Source organism: Colius striatus, chromosome 1 (assembly GCF_028858725.1).
Source record: "Colius striatus isolate bColStr4 chromosome 1, bColStr4.1.hap1, whole genome shotgun sequence".
Taxonomy (NCBI): domain Eukaryota; kingdom Metazoa; phylum Chordata; class Aves; order Coliiformes; family Coliidae; genus Colius; species Colius striatus.
In genome coordinates this window covers 199,449,178-199,476,261 of record NC_084759.1, presented here as the reverse complement: position 1 = coordinate 199,476,261, position 27,084 = coordinate 199,449,178, and the positions used below count along the sequence as shown (strand labels likewise).

At 42.8% G+C, this 27,084-nt stretch overlaps 1 protein-coding gene across 1 annotated transcript; it reads left to right on the top strand.

The window, feature by feature from the left end:
- Positions 1-9,367: 9,367 nt before the first annotated feature.
- Positions 9,368-26,640, top strand: HSPA14 (heat shock protein family A (Hsp70) member 14). Its single transcript, XM_062019858.1, has 14 exons — positions 9,368-9,434; positions 9,527-9,607; positions 9,710-9,792; positions 12,082-12,130; positions 13,214-13,307; positions 13,433-13,523; positions 14,661-14,765; positions 15,547-15,708; positions 16,084-16,239; positions 18,284-18,386; positions 20,535-20,747; positions 21,137-21,310; positions 22,402-22,472; positions 23,592-26,640. The coding sequence occupies exons 1-14, from the start codon at positions 9,378-9,380 to the stop codon at positions 23,668-23,670; spliced, it is 1,518 nt and encodes a 505-aa protein (XP_061875842.1). The 5' UTR covers positions 9,368-9,377; the 3' UTR covers positions 23,671-26,640.
- Positions 26,641-27,084: the final 444 nt, after the last annotated feature.

Below are 27,084 nucleotides of genomic sequence, written 5' to 3'. Positions count from 1 at the left end.
ACTTTGGCACCAGCTCCTTAATCAGGCTCACAACCTCTGCTTTCTCCATATAGACCCTGCTCACTTCTCTCCAGCCTGTCAGTGCTTCCAGAGCTCAGCCTCTCTCATCCTCTTGGAGAGTTACATGTGTTTTAAGTCCAGTTTCCTTTCTGTAAGAGGAAAGAATGTGAGAGATGCTTGAGAGAGCACGTCAGTTTTCACGTTGTCCTTAACTCCTCTGTGCTGAGAGAGGGAAAAAATCACCCAGCTGATGTAAATGGTGCAGAACGATTGCTGTAACATAGGCAGTGGTGGAATCACGGAGAGGAGATGCTGCACCCCAAATGACATGGGCTTGCAGTCCCACACCCTCCAGTCTGCAGCTCCAAGTATTTAAAGCCAAGGACTAGGGTTTTGCTACTCCATGACACCTCTAGAGGTGATGGCAACAGCTCTGCTGTCTCACTTCTTCTCCCTCAGTTCAGGATCCCCACAGACTTCCCTTGCCCCAGAGAAAGGCTGGAGAATAAATCTTACTAGACACCTGAGAAATCACACAGGAGAATGAATCTTGGGAAGTGCCCAGACATGACAAAAGCTTATGTCAACCCTTGCACTTTACTAAGACAAAAGCAGCAGATTCACAAAACACAAAGACACTGGAAATGAAGCTTCATTCAGTCTATGGGACTGGCTGTTTATGTCCTACATTCAGTTTTTATCTGCCATGAAAAACTGTCTGGGTAAGAGGGAGCCAAGCAGGTTTCTGACATAAAAAGAAAGCAAGGCTTGATTAACTGAAGGAGAAGAGTTTTCATTTACTCAAGTCATTTAAAACTCTGCAGTCTTTATTAACAGCTGTTCAACTTGAACAAGCAACCTCTCTCTGAAGGAGTCAGCACTGCTCCTCCTTCACTGCAGGGCTGGGAAAGTGCACATCCATGTCCGTGAGTCACCCAGACAGCCCTCCAACAAAGACTGCTCTGGCCCAGAGGAAAGTGCAAGCCTCAAAGTCTTTATTTTTCTGGCCTAAGCTGTAAGTAGATGAGAAAAGGAAGGGAGTGAGTACAGAACTGTTTCTTTCACTCTCTGCTTAGGTTTAGAAAGGCTAAAGAATAGAAACAGTCTGGAGGCAAGGACCCAGAGGGATAAAGAAATGCAACAAGAGGATGAGACCCCAAAGCCCAGCACTTTGCTTTAAAACTTCAACCTACTTTATCTGAGCTCACCAACATGATTATCTGTCTTTTCACAGATCTTTGGCAGGGGCATTTGGGCACCCACCCTGTGAAAGTGACTTCAACAGCCACTTTTGTAGGTCACCATTACTCTAACCTCCACAGTAACAGAACCAAAAAACACAGGGCAGGGAGCTCACAGTAGGACAAAAGAGAGGGGATGCTGCAAAGTGGGGAATGCTTTCTTACCCCTAGAAATGGTCTCAGAAGGTATCCAAAAGGGCTGTTGACTGACACAAGCCACTTGCTGAGATCACGAAACTCCCTCTTCCACAGGGTAAAACACATGGCGAAGAGGAGGGCACAGCAGTGCCAGATCTGCTCTAAATGGTGTTGATAATGCATAAATAATGGATTTTCAAGGTAATATTGAATGATGTTATTATTATTTGGCCATGTTTTGTTTCATTTTGTAACTATAATAAAGTCTGAAGGGAAGCCTTGGATTGTGTCAGGCTGTCACAGGAGTAAACATGATGAATGTATAGTTAAGTGAATGAATGAGTAAGGTGATACACCAGAGAAGCACTCCTCTTCATGGCAGACTGCATCCCATTACAGCAGTGGGGTTTTCCTAAAAGTTTTCACAGAGTGGAGAAGGCAAATGGACCACCTATGGTTCTAAATCAAGGATGAGAGTCTTCCACCTCTACTCACCTCATCTGTCCCACCAGGACCCACGGTGGATAAGCACTCTTCAGCACAGGGAGAGGAGGCTGAGCCACTGAAATCTCTGTATATCTTCCAGCCAGATTGATTCACTGTTTCTCTGAACCCCAAGGAATTCCTGTTGGTTTGGCTCGTGTCTTCACATTTCACCTTTATTATGACTAAGTTCTTTAAGCAGATCTTGTCTTTTTGATCTGTGCTTGAGCAGCACTCAGCGGAATAACCTCTGGGCATGAGAACAGGCCAGGAAATTCCCCAAGTGATAACCTGGGAAAATCCAGAGCTGAAAGTCCAGCATATGCCTTTCTTCAAAGGGCAGGCCAAGGGAAGAGATTGGTGCTGCAGCTCTGTCTGCTGAAGATGGCTTAAAACCTTCTTATGAGCTACCAGAAAGCAGTTGTGTCTTCTGGAGCAGGTTTTCTGCAAAGGCTTCAGGGATTCCCCTCCTGCTCCCAAAGAAGCGAGTCCCTGTAGCATGACTGATTAACATCAGAGCCTGGAGAGATTTTACAACACTGCCTAATTGCACAAAGCTCCTGTGGTAGGATTAGTAGATCCCAACTGCCTGGACCCCAGGTCTGCCCTGAACAAGAAGCCTTTCAGCTCCATAAACACATGTAGCTTTCCACAGAAGTGACAGTTATTCTTTTAAAGGCAGCTCTTTGGGCCTACATCATTAAAACTAGAATATCACAAGGTAAAAAATACTGGGTGTCTGAAATAGCTCTGAAGGCCTGAAACTGATCCTAAGGGAGAACAGTGTGACCATCTGCTCATCAGCAGTTTAGCCTCCCTCCTCTGCACCCCTGACTTTTCCCAGTTTCAGCCTGGAAAGGTGGAAGGGGATTTTGGTGTATCTATTCAGTCATCAGCTGGTGAGCTGCCAACAACTATGTTAATTTTCCTCTGAAGCAATAGGCCGTTTAGGGCCTCAGCCAATGACCAGGGAAGCTTCTGGAAAGATTCCCACTGATTTCAACGGCTGTCCAACAACATGCAGCCATATATGCTGGAAATTAAACACAGCTCCTCCGAATTCACTTCACACAGGCCACAGGACTGTCCTCTGTTACTCATAATTATCATTATTATTGTCATTACTGGATTTGAATCAATGCCCACGAGTGCAGATGGACAGGGATTTTTATTGAACACAAATTCTATCATTTAACTGGGATTTTCTCAGAACTCAAAACAAAGGAGAATGGTTCCAGATGCTGCTCTTTTCCTTTTGCATCCCCACAGCTGCTGACCAGCCATGGTGTCCACAGCAAAATCCAAATTTCTTTTAAGTGAATTGTAAAATCTGTCCAAAAATTCTTTAAATATTGCAACAAGAAAATAGAAACCTTAAGCTGAACAGCAGACACTGGAAAAGCTGCCAGAGGAATGTTAGCAACTTAGCAAAAGACAGGGATCATTAATACTTTAAAATAAAAAAGGACTGCTCTGTAGGGTAAAAAAAGCCCTCTAATTTCATCTTTTAGCTTTATAGATAATGGTGGGTTTGTGGGAAAGGAAATCACTCTGTCAGCTCTATGTGTATCCCATTAACACTTTTTTAATAAAAGGAGCTCAGATCTATCATCACTTTGATCTCAGTCCAATAAAGCTAATCTTAGCATTGGTTTTAACATGGACATTTAATTGTGTTTAATCACCTTCTGCAAAAATCAATTTAGTTGACATGATACTGACCAGGACTGGTCAGCAGATATAAGGAAGAGCTATGTTCCAGCTACTCCATCCTATTACACTCACCTCTAAACAGGCAACCAATTAATGTGGTTATCCTCATAACACCCTTGGGAGGAAGAGAAAATGCTGCTCTGGGTTGGTCTGAGGGTTTTTTTATTCAGATGAAGAACTCAAGAAACAGTAAAATTAAATGACCTCCTCAAGGTCAGATAGCAAATCTCTGATGGTGTACAGAGTAAGCTATTTGCCTCAAGTTGGCACCCTCATGTCTAAATCAGTTCTTTGACTACAATTACATCCATCACTAACTAACCTGATGCTGATCACAATTGCTTTTGTTAGTTGGCTCTTCTTAAACTGCTGGTTTAAACACCATTCTGGTTTCTATTGAACTTGCCTTACAGCAAGGTTTTCTACCCAGAGCACAAAAGAAAATTTGAGGCATATTTTACCAAGGATTTTGCCTGGAAAGCTCTGGGACTGCCTCATAGTGCTCTTTGTAATTCATGTTCTAACTTAGATCTGCATTATTAACCATAACATTTTATATTTATAGAGCATCTTCCAGCCAGGGATCTCTGTACACTTCCTATCTATTATTAAACCCTTTCAACATGGATTTGACATCATTTAGGAGACAGAAAAACTGGAGCACAGAGAGGAAAAAGGCCAACAATTTAAAAGGAAGTTATTTGAAGACTTCTCTATTATTTTCCTTAGGAAAAAAATGACAATCATTTGTATGTATGGTTAAAAGTTCTCAGACTTGGCAAGAGTAATAAAGCTGTTGAGCCAACTGTGACCATCATAGATCTGCCTAGAGATGATAGTGCCTGATAGCTTCCAGCAACTCTCAATGAGAATATTACATGTTTCTTTTTAACACAGATTGTACATGCAATTATCTGTGGCACATGCTTACCCTTACTCTAAAGAAACCTATACATATTTGATTTTCATAGTAGTCAACAAAGCCTTGTCAAAGGTGCCTTGTGCTAGTTCTCAGTTCTGATGATCAGATATGTCTGCAGTGTTTATAGAATCACAGGATCATTTTGGTTGGAAAAGACCTCTAAGAGTATTGAGTCCAACCACCATGTCCCAATTTAATTAGCCTTTACTGCCTTCTTACTCCTGTCAAGAGGGATAATCCACAACTGGCTGAATGGCAGCAGAGAAGAACTGTACTGGAGTAACTTGGAAGAGGGTCATACCTGCAGGACAAGGCTGCTTTCAGACAGAATGTATCTGATGGAGTCGCAGTATTCCCTCAGGATACTGCAGCATAGGGCAGCAGTTCATCTACTGAAGAGTGACCAGTGTCCCAGGAGAGGGACATTGGAGGATGGAGGTCTAGTTGTTTAAGGCTGCAAGAAAAGAATATTTGTCTTACTTTGTGACTAGAGTTTGTGATGTGGAGTGCAATAAAGGATGGTTTATTTTGCAATCAAAAGTAGTTCAAGAAAAGAGAAAGAAAACATCCTTGACTTACAAGCAAAATCAAATAGCTGTTTAATATGCTTTATGTCATCTAAAATATATTTTAAAATATTGGTACATTCTCTAATAAGCACAAAAGAATAAATCTGGCTTCAGCTATGGTGCAAACCTACTGAGCTGCCTAACAGACCATCCGCTGCAGATGAGTCGTGGCACTGCGCTTACACGCGGCGTTTATGCCACCTACAGGCACTAACACCAGCTTGCAACAGGTTTGCCTATCGAGCTTTTCCATGGACTTCATCGGGTTTGGAAAGCTATGAGAAGACTCCATAGCAGTCATCCCTGATCCTCATATTTAATTTAAGCATTTAATTAATCAAATCAACTATCTGAGCTCGCTTCTTCTGCATCACTTAGGTACTCTGATTATGAAACAATGAGGATACCGAAATCAACTTTATTGAGTGTTTTTGTAACAGCCTCCACCAAAATCCAGCAACTTTGGGGGTGCTATACAGGCAGATCTCCCAAGAGCAAGTGCTCCTGCACCCAAAATAAGTAATGTAATGCATAAGGATGGTGCAATTACTTGGGAGATTTAGGTAATGAGTTTGAAGAGCCTCTTTTTATGGACCAAAAAAAAAAATATAATCACCTGGATGCTTTTATGAAGGCAAGTGCTGGGAACAGAAGGTTTCCAATAGTAGGATGTCAGCATCTCCAGTAAGACAGTACAGTCTCTCATAACTATGTTGGGGAAGAGGATGTGTTCAAAGCCAGGGCCCCCTGCAGACAGGCTCTTCTGCAGCTCTCCTGAGAATTGACTCCATTGGTTCTGTTCACATCCCCAGACTTGAGACAATCACAAGCCATGGTCCTGCAGGTACCATCTCTATTCTCCTTGGAGCTTAATTTCCTGAGAATTAAGTCAGAACACACACAAGACATTTAAAAGAAGTTCTCCCATCCTTCTTTCCTCAACCCAAATGACATTTTAGCATATATACTATTTACCAGTTGCAAACCCGTCCATTTCTTTAACAGAGCTTCTGCTTTAAATAACTGCAGATGTTACTGCCTTTTTGTCATAATCTCTGTGATTTCCCTACAGTCAGCTGGCTGTGGGCAGTGCCAGGGGAGAGCCATTTTTGCATTCCAGGCTCTCAGGCTGACTGAAAGCCCTCAGTACTGAAGGAGTTTGGGTGAGCTCATGACATACTGTGCCAAGAGCTGCTCTAACAGTGCCTGCTCTGCTTTTTGGATGGCTGAGAGGTGTGTGGCAGACTAGGAGAGAAGGGTCAACTCTGATGCTTTGAATGTTTGTGCCACTGGTTTGTCAGCTGGGAAATAATACTAAGAGGTTTCAGCTAAATCAGAGGTGAGTTTGTTGCAGGAGGAGCATGGTGGGCTTGTTTCTTTGATGTAGGTGCCTGAAGATGTGCAGGACTTCAGACTGGGGCTGGATTTCTGACTAAGAGATAGTTCTGCTGGAGATATGAAACATCAAATTCTCCTGCATCCTGAAACCAGGTTACTGTTCAGTGTTTGCCTGAACTCTACCTTTAGTGAACAAGCATATCAAGGCTTTCCCTTACTTACAGAAGTGCCATAGCAAGCAGGGTACCCTCTTCCCCTTTTATTTAGAAGTAGGTTGTTCACCCTACCCCAGCTCAATAAAGCTCAGTGCAACCTCAGAGCTTCCATTTAGCTCAGGACACCACCCAAAAAGACAGGAAGGGCACAGATAGACAGGTCTTTTAATTCCTCAACAAACAGCACTGGCCACCACAAACCCTTGTGAAGGCATTTCGTGCCTGCTTCTGTGCAGATTTAGACAGAACATTAACTGCTTACACAGTTAAGAAAAGCAGAACTTCTGTGTGTCCATCCTGACGTGTCCATGGCACAACAACAACTGGAAAATAATCACAGATGTGCTTAGTCACATAGGTATTAGCAGCGTTGGCTACAAGCACAGATTAGATACACTGATCTATTGTTGTAAGTTGTGCAAATGGTATCAGGATTTGGGGGAAAGCATGGGAAAATTATTCTTGGATGATTTCTGTACTGGGGCTCTGTTCTACTTATACCCTCCTGTCTTCAGTATCTCTTCTAAAACTCTCTGTCTTTACTTTGACAAGAGGAAATGGCCTCATGTTGCACCAGAAGAGGTTTAGATTGGAAATTAGGAAGAACTTTTTCACTGAGAAGATTGTTAGACACTGGCCCAGGCTGCCCAGGGAGGTGGTGGAGTCCCCATCCCTGCAGATATTTAAAAGACGAATAGATGAGGTGCTGAGGAACATGGTTTAGTGGTGGGCTTGGTTGTGTGAGGTTAGTGGTTGGATTTGATGACCTTAAAAGTCTTTTCCAACCAAAACAATTCTATGATTCTATGAAAAGCATCATTTTTATAATTGCTTTCTTCTACAATACCTTTCTCCAGCCCCCATAAGTCTCGCTGGTTCACCTTTACCCTTCCTCTTATCTCTTTCATTCCTCCATTTCCAAGAGCAGGCAGAAACGAGATACACCTTTCAAAGGTACTGTTTTCAATTATACAAATCTCACCTTTATCAACACTGCCATTATCTCTCAGATCGACAGTAGCCTGAGCTCCAGATTTGGTCAGACTTCAGCAAGCTCAGTTACTGAAAGGAAGCTTATCTATCCCACAGCTTAAGAAGCCCAGGATCAGTTTTGGGAACAAAATCCCTTTGTGCCTCCAGAGAACTCTCTTCACCTCTGTCTTCATTCAATCCTTTAACCCTTCAGCATACCACATATAAAGCAGGATAAGGACAATCTTTACTTCAGAAACATTGAGTGAGATGGTACTGCAGGGCAATTAGACTCCCTATGGAAATGAGAGGCAAATGAGCACCACAACCTACAGAAGCCCTGTCATCTTTGCAGTGAGAGGACCCAAAGACACATATATAAGGTGACCTGCTCCCCATTAAGGTACACAGACAACTTTGCTGTTCCTTGCATGCAAGGCCATACAAAATTTGAGGAGCCTCCAGCACAGCAATGGCTCTGACCAGGAATAACTGAGTTGTGTGAATTATGTTACATTCCCCAAGGACTGATTAATCTCTTCTTTTTTCTCCCCTTAGGTAATGCCTGGACAGATTTCTCCCATAGAACTGCAACATAACATTCGCTGCCATTCAGTATGAATTTGGCAGGCTTGAGAGTTGGGCAAGAGAAATCTCATGAGGTTCAACAAAGGCAGGTGCGGAGTTTTGTATCTGGGAAGGAACAACCCCGTGCACCAGTACAGGCTGGGGGTCGAACTGCTGAAGAGCAGCTCTGCAGAGAGAGACCTGGGAGTCCAGATTGATAATAAACTGAACATGAGCCAGCAATGTGCCCTCGTGGCCAAGAAGGCCAATGGCATCCTGGGATGCATCAAGAAGTGTGGCCAGCAGTTCAAGGGAGGTTCTTCTCCCTCTCTGCTCTGCCCTGGTGAGGCCTCATCTGGAGTCCTGTGTCCAGTTCTGGGCTCCTCAGCTCAAGACGGATAGGGAACTTCTGGAAAGAAGAGCATCTTTCTTATGAGGAAAGGCTGCAGAAACTGAGGCTGTTCAGCCTGAAGGAGAGGATCTGAGGGGGATCCCATTAACACTTGTAAGGGTGGATGTCAGGAGGATAGGGCAACTTTTTTTTTTCTGTAGTGGCCAGTGTCAGGACAAGAGGCAACAGACATAAGCTGGAAGACAGAAAGTTCCACTTCAAAATAAGGATAAACTTATTTAATGTAGAGGTGAGGGAGCCCTGGCACAGGATGCCCAGGGAGGGTGTGGAGTCTCCTCTGGTGGTTCCAAACCCCCCTGGACACGTTCCTGTGTGACCTAATGCAGGGGAACCCGCTTTAGGAGGCGCTTGGACTGGATGACCTCTGAAGGTCCCTTCCAAGCCCCACCACCCTGTGACTCTACGACACCCCCATCTCTGCCCTCAGACGCCTCCCGCCTGAGGCTGCGCACGCTCAGCGCCACTGCTGCACTCATCACCACACACACCCAATGGAAAACATCTCCCCGCCGTCTCCGTGTGCTCCAGCGCCTGCGGTGAGGCTGTGAGCGCCGGCACTGCCGCAACCAGCTCGCAGCCAGCCCGCTCGCAGCGCCAGCGGAGCCCCGCACGCCCACCACACCGCGCTGCTGCTGTGGCTGCGCCGGCGGTGACGCCACTTCCAACTGCGCCTCTCCGTGATTGGCTGGCGAGAGCGCGCGGTGCGGGCTCTGATTGGCGGCCGGGGCGAGGAGGGGAGCTGGATTGGTTGGGAGTGGGGCGGGGCGGCGCGCGGTGCGTTGTGGGGGGGCGGTGGCGCGTGGGCTGATGGCGGCCATCGGTGTGCATCTCGGCGCGAGCTGTGCCTGCGCCGCCGTCTACAAGGTGAGGAGCGGCGGGGCGGGTTGTGCTCTCCTGCGGCCCCTCGGGCCGGAGTGTCCCGACGGGTGGCTGACCCGTGGGGTCTCTTTCTGCAGGATGGCCGCGCCGACGTGGTCGCCAACGACGCCGGGGACAGGGTGACGCCCGCGGTTGTTGCGTTCTCGGAGAGCGAGGAGGTGAGGCTTCCCTTCCGAGGCGGCGGCTCGCAGCCCAGCGGAGGGAGGGAGGGAGGTTCCGCCTGCTGCTCACTTCGTTTCCTCTCTATTTCTCTTGTTTAGGTTGTTGGCTTAGCAGCCAAGCAAAGTAGAATAAGGAATCTTTCAAACACTGTGGTGAAAGTAAAGCAGATCCTTGGGCGAAGGTAAGAGAAGAGGCGTGAAAGGGAAAGGGAGAATGTGGAAGTAGAATGGCAAAACGTGAAAGACAAAAGGATACTGCCATGGCTGGATGAAGAAGTGGAAAGGGTAGAAGAGGGAATGGAAATGGGTGTCTCTAGCCCCTTTCTATCCTAGGCCAATAAGCTAAAAATTAACTTGAAAATAAAGGACCCATGCCTTATACAGAGAACCTAAAGAAGAGTTCAGCCAAAGGGCATTCTTATATGACCACCATCAAGCACTACCAACTGCCAAAGACCCCGTGGAAGCCTCACAGTGACTTAAACCACATGCATAATGATCATGCAAATTTGTTTTAGGAAATACAGTGAATAGATAAAACTGTTCTAGGCAGTCTGATACATAACTCATGGATGTAGCTGAATAATAAAAGCTTTAACAAATGGAGCTTAGGGGTGTGTAGGTGTGTGTTAGGAGGAGCCACCTAGGCCCAGATAAAGTACTGCCTGCTTTTCAACTCTAAATTGGTTTTGAGAGGTTTTTTCCTGATTTCAGTGGCAAGACGTTTAGTTAAAGCTCATCAGTGAAAGTAGCCTCAGGATTGATGTTGGAGGTGTTTTAGTCCAGTGTGATGGCAATTAAGTTATATGGTATTGTAGACTATATTGTATCTTAGAGGTTCATTGTCCTGCTCTGGCAAGAGGGTTGGACTAGATTATTTTTCGAGGTCCCTTCCAACCCTAGAGATTCTGTGATTTCATTCCAGGGCTGAAGAGATGTGTAGTATTTAGTACCTGAATTTGCAAAAGTCAATGGTGAAATTTAGTAACAACTTACATACTTACTTCTGATGTCTATTTAAGTTTCTTAACTAAAACATCTTGCTGTTATCTTGATGCTTTCCTGCAACTATAAAATTCATTGTAGTTTTATTTGCATGAAAAAATGTTGCATTTATTACAGTCATGAAACATGTTGACCTAATACCTGTTGTGATTCTGTAGTTAATGGTGTTGTGGTTATTTGCACTGGCGTTTAGCAGGATACTGGAACTAGTTGGCTTAGATTTGAAATCAGAAATGCAAGAAAACTTTCAGTGATAACCTAGCTGCATGTTACAGCTCTTTCATTGAAAGGGGTTGACAAGATGATCTCGCTTCTGATGTATTTGTCTCCATGTCATGGATACAAAAATTATGTAATAAGGACAGGGTTAAGGATCACTTATTTCAGCCATGTTATTTCAGACAGTGTGAGGTGCTTTGCAGTGTGAGGTGCCTTAGCATGGTTATTGAAGTAGCAGGTTTAAAGCAAGGCCAAGTGCAGAGTCCTGCACCTCGGGAGGAACAATTCCATGCATCATACAGGCTGGGGATTGACCTGCTGGAGAACAGCTTTGCAGAGAGACCTGAGATTACTGGTTGGCAAACTAACCATGAGCCAGCAATGTACCCTCGAGGCCAAGAAGGCCAATGGCATCCTGGGATGTATCAAGAAGAGTGCAGCCAGCAGGTCGAGGGAGGTTCTGCTCCCCCTTTCCTCTGCCCTGGTGAGGCCTCATCTGGAGTATTGTGTCCAGTTCTGGGCTCCTCAGCTCAAGAGGGACAAGGAGCTGCTGGAGAGAGGCCAGTGCAGGGCCACCAAGATGATCAGGGGAATGGAACATCTTCCTTATGAGGAAAGGCTGCAGGAACTGGGGCTGTTTAGTCTGGAGAGATTGAGGGGAGATCTGATTAATATCTATTAGTACCAAAATGGTGGGTGTCAGGAGGTTGGGGCAGCACTTTTTTTCCATTGTATCTAGCAACAGGACAAGGGGTAATGCGATGAAGCTGGAACACAAAAAGTTCCGTTTAAACCTAAGAAAAAAGTATTTGACTGTTTCAGTGAGGGAGCCCTGGCACAGGCTGCCCAGGGAGGGTGTGGAGGCTCCTTCCTTGGAGGTTTTAAAAACCCGCCTGGACACATTCATGTGACCTGATCTAGGTGAACCTGCTTCTGCAGGGGGGTTGGACTAGATGGTCTCTAAAGGTGCCTTCCAACCTCTACCATTCTATGATTCTATGCAAAAAAAAAAGTTTTGTTTTCCCTTTTCACTGACTATTAAGTGTTTTTTCAATCCTTAGTTTGGGGAAAGGAGATTGAAAGGTACCAGCAGTCAGAACTGTTGCTTTTTCTTCTCCTATTTAAATGTGGAAATGGGAATTTGGTTTGAAGTGTAGCTTTATGCTCTGTAGATGTCAGCAGGATGAATTTATGCAATGTTATTTGAGCATATGACTAATTTTGTTATTTTGAATTTGTCTGGACAGCTCTGGTGACCCACAGGCAGAGAAGTACATTGCAGAAAGCAAATGTTCAGTGAGTATGTTCCCAGAATAACTGGGATAATTTTATACTTCTCAGCATTTTTTTGTGCCAGGTCATGTTTGTGTTCTGAAGTGATCAGCTCTCACTCTGAGGCCTGTTTGCTGCTCTAAAGGATGTTTATGGTTTTATAAAGTAGGGAACTTAACCATGTTCTCTCTAGTGACAAGCAATAGAACAAGAGGAAATGGCCTCAAGTTGCACCAGGAGAGGTTCAAGCTGGATCTGAGGAAGAATTTCTTTCCTGAAAGGGTTGTCAGGCATTGGAACAGGCTGCCCAGGGAGGTGCTGGAGGTCCCTGAAGGGGTTTAAGACGTGGGTGGATGTTGCACTTAGGGAACTGATCTAGTGGTTGACAGGGCTGGGACAAAGGCTGGACTCGATGATTTTAAAGGTTTGTTCCAGCTGAAATGATTCTATAATTCTGTGTTATGGAATTTACAATCATAACATAGTCCAACAGAAAAATTATAGATATCTCTCGGCCATTCTCAGAAGGGATGGTTCTTTATATATTTGGGTAATTGTGGTGTTTCCTAGAGCTGGTAGAAGATGGTCAGGTTACAGCATTTTGCGATAAAAATGCCCAACCACTTGATTTCATTTCAGTGTTTAATTTGGATAATACTGTACCTGTTGCTAAAACTTTTTTCCAAAACAAGGGAAAATTATCCTGGAAAATAAATTCTTAGAAAGGAGTGTTTCTCTGGTTTTGCACGTTCATGTTGACATGCTTGTGTTAAGTCATTGTTGGTTTCTCTTACAGAACATAAGCAGGAAAGTACTTTTTTCCTAAATTTTGCCTTTGTACTAAGGAAGGTTTCTTAATAGAAAAAGGAAGTCTAGAGCCTTTTAAGTAAATGTGGACATCACTGTCATGTCTGTTGGGTAACACAAGTTTTTTTGTGATCTTTGATAAGCGTCATGGAAACATTTATTCTTCTACAGTAGATTGCTAATGCAGAAAGTATTTACACAGTCTCATGCCTTTTACTTTGAACAAACTCAATTAAACATTACCTTTTTGTTAGTAACTAAATTACACATCTAACAAAGGTGTGTTGTTTTTGCTTACAGATAGTTGAGAAGAATGGAAAACTTCAGTATGAAATAGATAATAAACTCATTAACCCAGAAGATGTGGCAAAACTAATTTTCAGTAAAATGAAAGGTATATGACAAGTGAAACCATAACATGGTTTTTTTTCTTTAAGCTGTCCTCATATTTTTAAGATGTGCTATATTGGGGTTTGTTTTTGTTTTTAATCAACATATTCTGTCTGTGTTTATAAACAGAAACTGCTCAGTCTGCTTTGGGTTCAGATGTAAACGATGTTGTTATCACTGTACCATTTGATTTTGGAGAGAATCAGAAAAATGCCCTTGGGTAAGAGGATTTAGATTTTTCTGTTGTTTAATGTGCCTAAAGCAGACCATGGTGGATCAGGAGTGAGGATTCTCCTGCTGGATTCCAGTTTGTGACAATCAGTCAAGGCATTGGAGTGTTATTTGAATTGGGAGATTAAATCCTGACTTGAGAAATTTTTCAGGGAGTTCAGTGCTGTAACCAAAACAAAATTCTGATTCAGTTAAAGTGAGAGGCAATTTTGGTATCATCAAGGATAGAATGTCATTTCAGATGTGGATCTTCAGTGTCCCCTTTGAAATGCAAATAGTTTTTCAGCACTCCATAATAACCCCTCCCTTCATATGACAATATTCACCAAACCGAGTGGTATTATGTGACTTTACTGAGGACTGTTTTGTCAGAGAGCAGAGAGGTACACACCAGTACCCTACTTGGAAGTTCTGTTTGGAAAAAGTTCTGCTGTAAAATTTCCTTCATATGAAAACAAATAGACTTAGAGCTGTGCAAGATACAGGAAGCATCAGTTTCTGTTGCCTGATCTACAGAAGCCCTTATGTTTAACCGTCATGAAATACTTAAAGCACGCTTCAAGTTGATTCTAAAACATCAGTGAGCTGGGTATTTGCAGTATAAAAAACGAAACAGTCTCTTGCTTTGGTGTACAAGTTTCAAAATAACTCTAAAGTGGAAGAAGCATCTTGCAGGGCAGGCCCAGCATTACTGAAGTTTCAAATGAAAACATGTAAAGAAAATGTTAGAAGTGAGGTGCAGAAGTTGATTTGTAAGTGAATCGTCATACTCATCGAAATAATGTACCTAGAACTTTAATACCACACCTGAAGAAAAGTTACCAAGTGATTGAGAGTGGTATCTTTCATCTTGTTGAGGGATGGCTTTTTCCCTTGCTCTTTTCTAGTGGGGTATGTGGACTGATATATCAGTGTTGGCTTTGACAGTGAGCACACAGCAGATCCAACCATGTGAAGAGCACAGTAGCAACCAGACTCCTTCATACCTTTCTTTTCAAGTCACTTTGTTTTGTTGATGACGTGCTGTAACCAAGTTCTGAGTTGCAGTTCAGGTGAAATCTTAACAGCATCATGTGACTAGTGAAATCTGGAAAGTAAAATGAAATGCTGTTGTGCCTCATCACAGGGAAGCAGCTGCAGCTGCTGGATTCAATGTTATGAGATTAATTCATGAACCGTCTGCAGCTCTCCTGGCTTATGGAATTGGCCAAGATTCCCCCACTGGGAAAAGGTAAAATGCTGGTATTTTACTGCTTAAAATTAGGCTGCTGTACTTAGAGAAACCTTAAGTGGGGGAATGCTGTGTTGCCTTAGCAGTCAGTACAAAATTAATGATTTAAGGCTTGCTTTTCTCTTTTTATCTCAACAAACCAAGTAACATAGAAGTTCTAAAGCTTTAGTGTTCTAAATCCATGTGGTTTGGGTTTTATTTTTATTTGGCCTCAGCTTCTGTCTTACTCTTTAATGAGCTGATTGACTTGAAAAATGCGTCCCTCCTTAAACAAATACTGGTAAAACTGTTTTGTAATTGTGGGAGATGAGGTCATTTTATGTACACTAGAAGAACTAAAGCACAGTTTCTGGGTCCAGTAGCTGCATTGGGTTTCCCATAGGAATATTTAGATGATTCACAAGATTTTCCTAATAGCAAAGCCTGTCAGTGCAGAGATATGTTTCTTTTCCTTTTGGTTGGTGTTTATTACCCCCTCATGTAATATAATGCCTATAATCTTGAATGTAATATTCACTTCTCCATTGAGTTGTAGAAAAAACATTGTTTCCTCTCACTGTATGGAATAGACTCATTTTGATCTTCAGGGAACTTTTAAGTAGTCAGTAGTACTAAGATGCATTAAATACAAACACACCAAATCAAATTGGGTTGACAAAACTGATTAAAACCTGCAATATGTTATATGATGGTCATCATTTTAGACAGTGGGTCAAAGTCAGCAGAATTTTAGATGGCTTATTGATGCTACTTTCAATTTATTTTCTTTTTAACATGTCAGCAATGTGTTGGTTTATAAGCTTGGTGGAACATCGCTTTCTATCACAGTCATAGAAGTAAACAGTGGAATATACCGTGTGCTTGCTACAAACACAGATGATAGCGTTGGTGGAGTTTGCTTCACAGAGGCTCTAGCACAACACTTGGCTTCTGAATTTCAGAGGTAGGTTTTGAATTCCAAGCATATTGCAGTTGGGACGAGATCCTTTATCTGATGGTTGCTTTAAAAGAAGAATAAACATACCGTATTGGGATGTTAGATCTAGCAGACTGTCTGTGAGCAAAATAGCTCAAATAAAGATACTAAAGCAGTGGTCAGTTGTTGAGGGCCAAGGAGGAAGACTGGGAAGTGTTTGGGTAAATGTTACCTGAAGTCATTTTTAAGTGCAAGGGCATTTGTGAGCATGTTACTCGTGAGCTTCTACAGAAAAAAAAAGTTCAATAGCTTTAATCTCGTTTCCCTTCCAGAAATCTAGTGTTAGCACTCAAAGTCCTGCTTTTCTAAACTGATTTCTCTACTTGTTTTAAAAAAATGTAGGTCTTGTAAACATGACATTAGAGGAAATCCCAGAGCTATGATGAAGTTAATGAACAGCGCTGATATTGCAAAGCACTCGTTGTCGACCCTGGGAAGTGCAAACTGTTTTGTAGATTCACTGTATGATGGATTGGACTTTGATTGTAACGTATCCAGGTAAAGCAAATCTTGAAGCTACTGCTGTTGTAGAACACTATGCTTGAAATCTTTTCAGGTGGTGTTCAGGTTGTTCAATAAGCTTTGATTTGTAGTGGTGTTAATGTTAGAAATGGAAATAAGATAGAAAACCAACTTGCTTTGTTTCAGCTTTGTTTCATAGTAATGATTCTTTTATGCCTTGTATCAGAAACAGTGTGACTAGCAGGACCAGGACCAACGATGCACCCCGAGTGCTGTGTTCAGTTTTGGGCCTCTGACTACAAGACATTGAGATATTGGAGCGTGTCTAGAGATGGGCAGCAGAGGTGGGGAAGGGTCTGGAGCACAAGACTTGAGGAGCAGCTGAGGGAACTGGGGGTGTTTAGCCTAGAGAAGAGAAGGCTAAGGGGAGACATGATCACTCTCTGCAACTCCTTGAAAGAAGATTATAGTGAGGTGAGGGTCAGTCTCTTCTCAAGTAGCAAGCAACAGGACAAGAGGAAACGACTTCAAGTTGCACCAGGTTTAGATTAGATATGAGTAACAATCTTTTCATTGAAAGGGCTGTCAAGCATTGTCACAGGCTGCCCAGGGAAGTGCTGGAGTCACCACCTCTGGAGGTACTCAGAAACTGTGTAGCTTTGGCACTGAGGGACATGTTTTAGTGGTGACTGTGGCAGTACTGGGAGAATAGTTGGACTTGATCTTGAAGGTCTTTCCCAATCTAAATCGTTCTGTGATACTATATAGTAATTGGGATAGTAACACTAACAATGGTTAGAAAATAAAGTGCAAAAATACACAGGAAGACCTCATCTTTGGAGTCTGGTTATTGATGAAAGGGGAATAGATGCTGTAATTACTCCAAGGTGGTTGCCCCCATCCTGTTGCCCACCCTTAAAAGAAAAGAAGACTTCTAGGCTTTTTCATTAAAAAGGGGTTCCAGAATTATAGGAGCCATGGCAGTCTTGATCTTGCCTCTTCTTGATAGCAGGACTAGAAAGATATTTTCTGTCTCTTTGCTTACACTGTGGTGTCCTACTCTAAGTCTCCTTTTTCTTGGAGTGATCTATTAATGAGGAGCTAGTTTTTATTACTCATCCAGTCAGCAGCAGCTTTAGCAAAATGAAGGAGACCTTTAAATTGCAGAGCTGTGTAGCAGTTGGATCTGGTAAAATAAGGCACAGGATGTTTGCCAGTGTATCAAGCAACACAGTGTAACTTGTTTTAGCTCAGTTTTGGGTAAGGATGTTAGTCCTTGACATCCTGTATTTGTACAGAGTAAAACTTCCAATTCAGTCTTCAAAGAACCTGAGACAAGCACAAGTTTGTCTTTCAGTTAGCTTAACCTACCCTTTGTTATAACAGTAAGAGGAATAAAGTATAATAATAGTAACTAAGAAAAACAAACCCCAATAAAAAACAAGTGATGCCCAATGCAGTTGCCCTCCACTTGCTGACTGATGCCTGAGCAGTGATCTACCTGCCCTGGCCAAACAATCATTGTTGTCCACCCAGTTTCTATACTGCTCATGACATTCTGTGATATGGAATAGCTCTTGGGCTAGTTTGGATCAGCTCTCCTGGTCGTGTTTCCTCCCAATTTCTTGTCCACACGTTGGCCTTGATGCTTGCAAGCACTGTTCAGCAGTAACCGTGTGTTATCAGCATTCTCTTCAGCATAAATCTAAACTGTGGCCCTGTAGCAGCTACTAGGAGAAAAATTAACTATCTCAGCCAAAACCAGGACATTGTCAGGATTTTTGCTGCTTATTTTCCCACACAACTCAAGACAATACTGGTTTTTATCAATACATGTTGTTTTGTAGAGTACATTGAAGAAGAGTGAATGTGCGTTCCAGGGGTAGAATCAGCACAACAGCAGCAACAAAATTGATTCTTCAAGAGTAACAGTTGAGGGAATCAGATTTTTAAAAAAAACAAGTCCCTTAGCACCTGGTATAGCTAGAGAACCAAGGCATATTGTAAAAATGATTGTTGTTCCATTTCAGCTATTTAATGGATGAAATGACACTTGAATTTTCTTTTCTTTTTCTTCCAGGGCCAGGTTTGAACTGATCTGTTCTTCATTGTTTAGTAAATGTGTAGAAGCAATTAAGAAACTCTTGCAGCAAGTTGGATTTACAGCAGATGATATTAATAAGGTAACAATTGAAATCCACTTGTCTGTAGTATGCTTTGTAACTCCACGAGAATATTTATGGGGCTTGTTTTCCTTGCAGACTGAGATTATATCATTATGTGTTTAAGCAGTTTTTGGTTCAGATCCAACAAAGTATGTAGACTCAAGACCTTTAAAGCTCCTGTCTTTGCTTTTAGTTGATTTCATTTACTTAAGTATAAAGTAAGGTCCAGAGTAAAGGAATTTTTTACTGCTGCATTTTGAGTAAATGAGGGAGGATGTGTCTCCATTTGGTGTGTTTATGTAACTCTTGATAGAGCTGAGTACCATCTTTTTGTGTTTAATATACTGACCTTCTTCTGCCTTCACTGAGCTTTGGATGGAGTTGGCTGACACTTCTGAATTAAGCCTGAGTTTTGACTTTTCTCTTAAGAGTTGAACAAATCACTTAGTGTCTACCTGGTGCCTGTGGTCCTCCTTATTAGCTTAAACTTAGGAACACATTAGATGCCAAACTACACAGTGCTTTAATACCAAAGATGGTGAGGAAGTAGCAAACACTCCTTTTGTTCAAATGTCTTCTTTGCTTTGGTAGAAGAGAGGAACTGCATGATGCCATTTCAGACTCTTCATTAATGTTTGGTGTGTCGTGTCTGAGTTTTGCTGGTAGAATAATGAAGTGCCTTAGGCCATTTTTTAAAAGAATGTCTTTTGGTTTCTGTTGGCAGTATTTTTTCGATGGCCCAATGTGCTGTTCTCTCAGACCTTAATACTTTAGTGGGGAGAGAAAACACCTTAAATGTAAAAATACACAAACTTAATTGTCAACTCTTATGTTTCACATGAAGAAAAGTGGGAACTGGCTTTCTTTCCAGATCTGGTTGATCTCAAAAAAGTTCCTGTTAAAAGAGAAGGGTTTCAAGGATTTTTTTTTTCTTGTACAATATCAGTAAATAACAGCTGGTTATCAATGATATCACTCAGCATTTAATACTACGGCTAATATCATTTAATTAATGTCTCTCTTAAGAAACACAGCTGATGGGGTAGCACGTGCTCTCAGACAGTCTGTAGACAGTACCAAAACAAGGGGAGCAGTCCATACCATTGTAGGTCAAGGTTGCTATTCAGAGGGGCTGAAAAAAGGAAGAGAAATTTAGAGTATTTCAGTGGGAGAGGAGTGACAATGACCTAATCTGATGGTGAAAAGGATAATAAAGATCAACAAAGGCAAATATAGAGTCTGGTGTGGGATAATCCCATGCAGCAGGACAGGCTAGCAGTTGCAGGCAAGCAGCTTTGCAGGAAAAGACCTCAGGGTTACAATAGACAGTTTTAACAGCAGTCAGCAGTGTGCTTCTGCAGCAAAGACTAGCTGTGTGCTGGGCTGCAATAGCAAGGGTGTAGCCATGGGCACAGGAAAGTGTGTATTTCCCTCTGGGGCGCTTGGACAGCACGCAGATATGATCTCATCATTTGGGGGCTTCACAGGAGATGAAAGGTACTGACCTACTGAAGCCAGTCCAGTTGGAGATGGTTTGGGCCAAGAGTGTTGGGTTTGCTCAACTGTAAGAAGAGGCTCAGAGGAGATGAGTGCTGCCTACAGTTCCCAGATAGGAAGGCATTCATGAGGCAAAGCCTGACTTACTCCTTCCTGTAGGTGCATGATGGAAGGGTGAGTGGCAACCAGCACAACATGGAGAAATTTTAGATACCAATAAAAGAATTTGTAGTGTGAGGGTAATCAAACACTGAAACAAAGACCAACAGAATCTGTGGCATCCATATCCCTGGGAACAAGGTCCTCAGCAGCCTGTTGTAACTGGTCCTGTTACGGGCAGGAGATTAGACTAGATGAGCTCTGGGGGTCCCTTCCAACCTGATGCTACTTTGTGATTAATTCCTCAGTTCTTAAACTGTTCCTTCATCTAGCTGATGCTTACCATAAGAAATACTCTTTCAAGACACCGTTTCAAACCTGCAAGCTGTTTCCTTTAACTTCAAATACAAAAGTAACAGAAGTCAAGTAAGGATAGCACCAGTTTCTCTTTTAATAACCACAGATGATAAAATATCCCAGAGCAGTTTGCATTTCTGTATTGCAGGTTGTGGCCTGTCTGTTTTTATCTGTTAGAAGAAAGATTTGAAATCATTAAGGCATGTTTTCCAGGTAGTTCTCTGTGGTGGGTCTGCTCGAATCCCAAGGCTACAGCAGCTGATCAAAGACATTTTCCCAACTGTGGAATTATTGAATTCAATTCCTCCAGATGAAGTTATTCCCATTGGTGCAGCCATAGAGGCAGGAATTCTGCTAGGGAAAGAGAATCCTTTGTTAGAAGAAGAAACACTTATTGAGTGCTCTGCCAAAGATATTCTTCTTAAGGTAAGGCTGTGTTTAAGTTAAAGTTTTACTGCTGTAATGAATATAGAGCTCTACTTACACAAGTGATGCTAGAGAAACAGTATTTATTACTAGCTCTACAGATTGGCTATAGATAACAGTAAGTGGTAACTTGGGTGTATTACCAAATAAAAAGACAGGGAAAAACTGATTTTAAGGGGAAATAGATTGTGTCTTTGTGATGTTGTCATTATTGGACTTTCTCATTCATCTCTGGGAACATCAATTTTATTTTCTTGCTGCAATGATAAATGTGGCAGAGAGAATGAATCTCAGATTTCTTTTGTCACGGAACACTGTTGTAACACTTCCAGCTCAGTAAAGTGCTTAAGAGAAAGACATGAACTTATTTTTGTTGTCTCTTTTTAAAGGGAGTAGACAAGTCAGGTGCTGACAGATTCACAGTGCTGTTTCCATCAGGGACACCGTTACCAGCCCGAAGGCAGCACACCCTGCATGCTCCTGGAAACGCCTCTTCCATCTGCCTCGAGCTATACGAGTCCTTGGGCAAAAGTCCCACGAGTGAAGAAGAGAAATTTGCACAGGTGAGTATGTACATGTTCACATGTACTTTTAGTATCAACCATTTGGAAATTGAGTGGATCTGAAAAAAAGAAACCCCCAAAACCACAAGACCCTACAGAGTTTCATGTTAGAAAATTAGGATGATTCCTATCTCTTTAAGTGTTCTTTTATAGATGTGTTATGAAGTATTAAACACTTTGTAAAGAAACTCAAGTTTCCTTTATGCATTTCTAAATGGCTGGTGGTGTTTGACATTAGGCAGTACTGTGCCAAGCTCACCTGGAACTGAGAGATCATAACAAGTCATTGCAGTAGTGCAACCTCTCCAACATTTTAGAAACAATACTTCTGGGAGACATTATGTCTAGGTACTGAGCATTACTTCTTGGTCTTCCTAGATTGGACCGGATCTTGGTATTAAGTACTGCATTTGATGGTGTTTTTTCAGTGGTTAGATGGTATGATTACAACCTCACCTGATCTACGGACAAACTGCTGTAAGGGTGAGGGAGCCTTGGCACAGACTGCCATGGGAGGGTGTAGAGCCTCCTCTGGAGGTTTTCAAACCTGCCTGGATGTGATCCTGTGTGACCTGATCTAGATGGATCTGATGTAGCAGGGAGTTGGGCTGGATGATACCTAGAGGTCCCTTCCAACCCTGACTACTGTGTGATTGTGATTCAACCTATTGAAACAGTGATGATGTGCTTACCTTGGCTTTGGTGTACGAGGATCATTGAGGAGGGTGTGGCTGAAATGGATGGAATACTGGAGAAAGTTGTTCCACCTTAGACCTCCCCAAACATCTTTAAGGAGACAAGGAAAGGATGTTCCCACAAGTTACAAAACTAATCCTGAGGAACACACTAAGGTGTTTCTGTGGGAGTTGTAAGTACCCCAGCTGTCTTAGTGACAGACCCTGAAACAAAACCACTGAAACAGTGAGTGCAAATAGCTACAAATGAATGATGTGTACCAGAATGGAATTATTATATGAGATGCTAAACAGAATGATTTGCACAGTTTAGCTACTGTACAACTTCTCTTATCTGTTGTAGAAGGATTTAGAGAACATTATAATTTAACATCTTTTCTTTTTTTGTATATATAGATTGTACTCCAGGATTTAGATAAAAAGGAGGATGGCCTACATGAATTACTAACTGTCCTCACTATGAAAAGGTACCCAAAATATTTATTGTTCTGCTATTTGATTTATGTCACGCTTCTGACAGTCTTTTCTCTTCTTACATGTTTAATATTGTGTTGAGAAACTTCATCAGTTTGTTGCTTACAGTACTCTATCCTAGCAGGGGTGAATTCTGTAGGAGTGTGGGCTTTATGCTGTCCCTTGTGTGCTTTCATCTGCTTCCTCGAGGAATAAACTCAGCACAATTATATATAGATTATTTGAACTGTTGATCAGTTTAACCATGCTTGAGAGCAGTTGGGATCTCAGATTTCCCATGAAAGGGGGTCAGGTAGTACTGTTGAATTCCTACACTCTTAGGGAAAAACTAAAGTAGAAGCTGTGGTTTTTAGTTGTGAAGGAATCCACAGAGGACTTCTCATGCAGGATTTGTGATAAAACCTTTCAGAGATGGGGTTGTTGAGCACAAGAAACAATGCCACAGAATATCAGGCTTTATAAATCTACTTTTTATAGAATTCTACAGAATTACCTATTTATTATGGGAAAACATGAAGCATCATGTCAGGGTGGGGAATGGGAATGACGTGATATTGAAGACACCTTCTTAGGCCTTAAGTGAGCCCAAGCACTCGTATTGAAATAGTCTAAATGATTTATAAAGATATCAGAAGGTGGAATTCTAAGCAGTCAAGGCGTGTTTGTCTTCTGAGGACTGTCCTGAAGTAGATACTGCTTTTACAAATAATATGAAAGTTGTCTAGATGTTGCTGTAAAACAATCCCTGCTTGCTATTTGAGTTCAAAATACTTCGTTTTCTTATGTTAACGATCAGCTGTATTAGTGCTATATTAATAGGCTTCTCCTAAATTACCTCATTAGTGATATAGAAATTTGCACTCGATAAGAAAAAACACTCCTGAATCTGTTCTTTGTGCTTTAATGGAAGGCACACCTAAATGCTCAATAAACTAAATTTCATAGGTCAATTTCAGCTGTGTTGTAACATTGTTCTTCACTGGATGTTTTGATGCTCATCTTTTCTTCCTTTTGTCTATATGAAGTCTATTGGTTATCCTCTGTAGAACATGCAGTGTCATACCAAGTAGTGTGTTGAGATAGTCCTAAACGTACCTTTCTCTTTCATCTAGGGATGGGTCCCTGCATGTTACCTGCACGGATCAAGATACTGGGAAGTGTGAAATCATCACTGTTGAAGTGGCATCATAGTCTCTTTGGAAAGACGCTGTTTTTCTAAATTGATTTTTTTCTTGTTGGCTTTTTTTGCCAAAGTGGTGACTCTCTCTGAGGTATCTTTAATGTTTCTTAGAGGCTGTCATGGTCTAAGCCCAGCTGACAGTGACCAAACAATACAGTTGATTACTCCTCCCCTCCTCAGCAAGATGGGGAGTAGAATGAAAAAGTAAAGTTTTGTGTCTTGAGATAAGGACAATCTAAGAGAACACACAAGGAGAGAACAAACAGCCATAACGACAGCAAAGGAACACAGAAAAGGAGGGATGCCCAGTGTAACTGCTCCTGAGGGTAAGAGACCAGCCTGGCAGCTGCCTCTATATACTGAGCATGACCTCAGCATCCTATGGAATAGCCTGGCTTCTAGGGAAAGTTGACCCTGTCCTTGCCAAACCCAGGACACTATCCACCCTTTATTCTATACTGTCTACACCGTGCCCAGGTCATACACATTCTAATTATTTATCAACATTCTCCTGTCATTATGTTTATATGTACATAAAGCTCACACACAGATATCATTCCTTTAGTTCATGGCCTATCCCTCTAACCTGTCCATTGGGTTAATGTAGTCCATGACTTCAGGGCCTCATCTGTCATAGCAGTCTTTCAAGTTTCCTGCTCAGATGATATCAACCCTCTGCTTCAGCTTCTCTAGTCTCAGCTTTAGGTGCATCTCCCTCATCAGCTCACCCCTTTCTGAAGAGCACACTTAGGGCAAAGGGTTATCAGAAAACACACGAGGCAGAACAGCAGATTCACTTGTTGAATCAGACCCACAAATCCACCAGCTGTTGCTCAAAGTGCTTGTATTAGAACTGGTTCTGGCACTCCAGTATGTGAATACAGCCTTTGCCATGGGACAAAACCCTGGGTGTTTATGACAAAGTGCCATTTATGGAGTGAAGGAACCTCCAGTGGGGTTACTTGGCTATTCTCACCCAAAATCAAATCCCCCTGAGGTAGACATTGAACTTCCTCATCCTTCTGCATCACCCACTGATTTCGTACAAGTCCTTGAGCAAAAACGGTCCCAGGGATGGCTTTGCCTTTGCCCTAGGCAGGATTAACCCAAACTATCTTCCCTAACATATGCTTCATTTATTTAGTGTTAGAAAAGACAGTTTGGGTTAATATTAGAAGAATTCCATTCTCTTCTGGAGAATATAAGACTCCCTTAGTGCATGAGAATGGGGATAGAGACCTGTTGGGCAAGCTCAACACCCAAAAATCTAAGGGGCCTGATGGGATGTACCCAGCAGTGCTGAGGGAGCTGACTGGTATTATTGCTAAACCACCCTCCATCACTTTTGAACAATCATGGAGCAAAAGTGAGGTGCCTGAGGACTGGAGGAAGACCAATGTCACTCCAATCTTCAGCAAGGGCAAGAAGGAAGATCCAGGAAACTACAGGCTGGTCAGCCTCACCTCCATCCCCAGAAAGGTGATGGAACAACTCATCCTGGATACCATCTCTAAACACAAAAATGAAGGGGAAATCCAGCTTGACCAACCCAATAGCCTATGATGGCATGACTGTCTGGCTAGATGAGGGGAGAGCAGCAGATGTCGTCTACCTTGACACTGCCTCCCATAACATCCTCATCAGAAAGCTCAGGCAGTGTGGCTTGGATGAGTGGACAGTGAAGTGGATTGAGAGCTGGCTGAATGACAGAGCCCAGAGGGTGGTGATCAATGGCACAGAATCGAGTTGACTCAGAATAGGTTGACTCAATCACAGAAGAGTAGAGGTTGGAAGAGACCTCCAGAGATCATATCTAGTCCAACTCTCCTGCTAAAGCAGGTCCACCTAGATCAGGCCACACAGGAGCTGCAGCCTTGTGGCCAGTGGGGTTCCACAGAAGTTGGTTCTGGGGCCAGTCTTGTTTAACATCTTCATCGACGACCTGCATGAGGAGACAGAATGTACCCTCAGCAAGTTGGCTGATGACACCACACTGGGAGGACTGGCTGATTCCCCAGAAGGCTGTGGTGCCATTCAGCAGGATCTCGACCAGCTTGAGAGTTGGGCAGAGAGGAACCTCATGAGGTTCAACAAGGACAAATGCAGAGTCCTGCATCTGGGAAGCAACAACCCCATGCACCAGTACAGGCTGGCAAATGACCTGCTGGAGAGCAACTCTGCAGAGAGAGACTTGGGAGGACTAACCATGAGCCTGCAGTGTGCCCTCAAGGCCAAGAAGGCCAATGGCATCCTGGGGTGCACCAAGAAGAGTATAGCCAGCAGCTCGAGGGAGATTCTGCTTTTCCTCTACTCTGCCCTGGTGAGGCCTCATCTGGAGTCCTATGTCCAGTTCTGGGCTCTCCAGCTCAACAGGGACAGGGAACTGCTGGAGAGAGTCCACCAAGATGATCAGGGGACTGGAACATCTTCCTTAAGAGGAAAGGCTGCAGGAACTGGGGCTGTTTAGTCTGGAGAAGAGATGACTGAGGGAGGATCTAATTTACAGAAGTATTTAAAGGGTGTTTGTCAAGAGGATGAGACACCACTTTTTTCTGTTGTTTCAAATGACAGGACAAGGGGTAAGAGACACAAGCTGGAACACAAAAAGTTCCACTTAAACATAAGGAAAAATGAATTTACTGTAAGGATGATGGAGCCCTGGCACAGGCTGTCCAGAGAGGGTGTGGAGTCTCCTCTAGAGGTTTTCAAAACATGCCTGGATGCATTCCTGTGCAACCTGACCTAGGTGGTCCCCACAGTCAGAGGAGAAAGGACGGAGGAATGCTAGACCAGAGACCACTCTGCTCTCTCCAGCTTTACTCTGGGCTTTGTGATCAAATGCTGAAGGCTCTGTAAACAGCTTTTGTACTTTCTGCCTGAAAAACCTTGTCTCCTTACAAAAATATTTTCTCTGAATTTATTTGGGCAGAAACCACTTTCCAGCTGAAATAAAAGCCTAATTTTGGCTGTCTCTAAGCCTATTGATTGTATTAAAATGCACTGGGTGTGTCAACAAATTTTAATCCCACATCAAGATAAAAAAGGCCTCTCAAACATAATTCTTAATGTCTCAGCTTGGGATCATATCCCAGTCTCCATCCTTTTTTTGTCAAGAATAGTTGTTCCACCTGAGAGCAGGCTGGGTCTGCAATTTTTGTGTATTTCTAAACTGAGAAAGCAGATGCAAACAGTCAGATATCAGGGTGAAGTCCTCCATGAGGTACTGTGTCCAGTTCTGGGCTCCCCAGCTCAAGAGGGACAGGGAACTGCTGGAGAGAGTCCAGTGCAGGGCCACCAAGATGATCAGGGGACTGGAACATCTTTCATACAAGGAAAGGCTGCGGGAACTGGGGCTGTTTAGTCTGGAGAAGAGGAGACTGAGGGGTGATCTTATTTATATTTAAAAATATCTAAAGGGTGGGTGC

Bases quoted from the DNA above. Each gene is read 5' to 3' on its own strand.
- HSPA14 (XM_062019858.1), top strand. From the start codon at position 9,378: ATGGCGGCCATCGGTGTGCATCTCGGCGCGAGCTGTGCCTGCGCCGCC. The intron at 9,608-9,709 runs GTGAGGCTTCCC...TCTCTTGTTTAG, and splicing joins CGTTCTCGGAGAGCGAGGAG to GTTGTTGGCTTAGCAGCCAA. The intron at 12,131-13,213 runs GTGAGTATGTTC...TTTTGCTTACAG, and splicing joins TTGCAGAAAGCAAATGTTCA to ATAGTTGAGAAGAATGGAAA.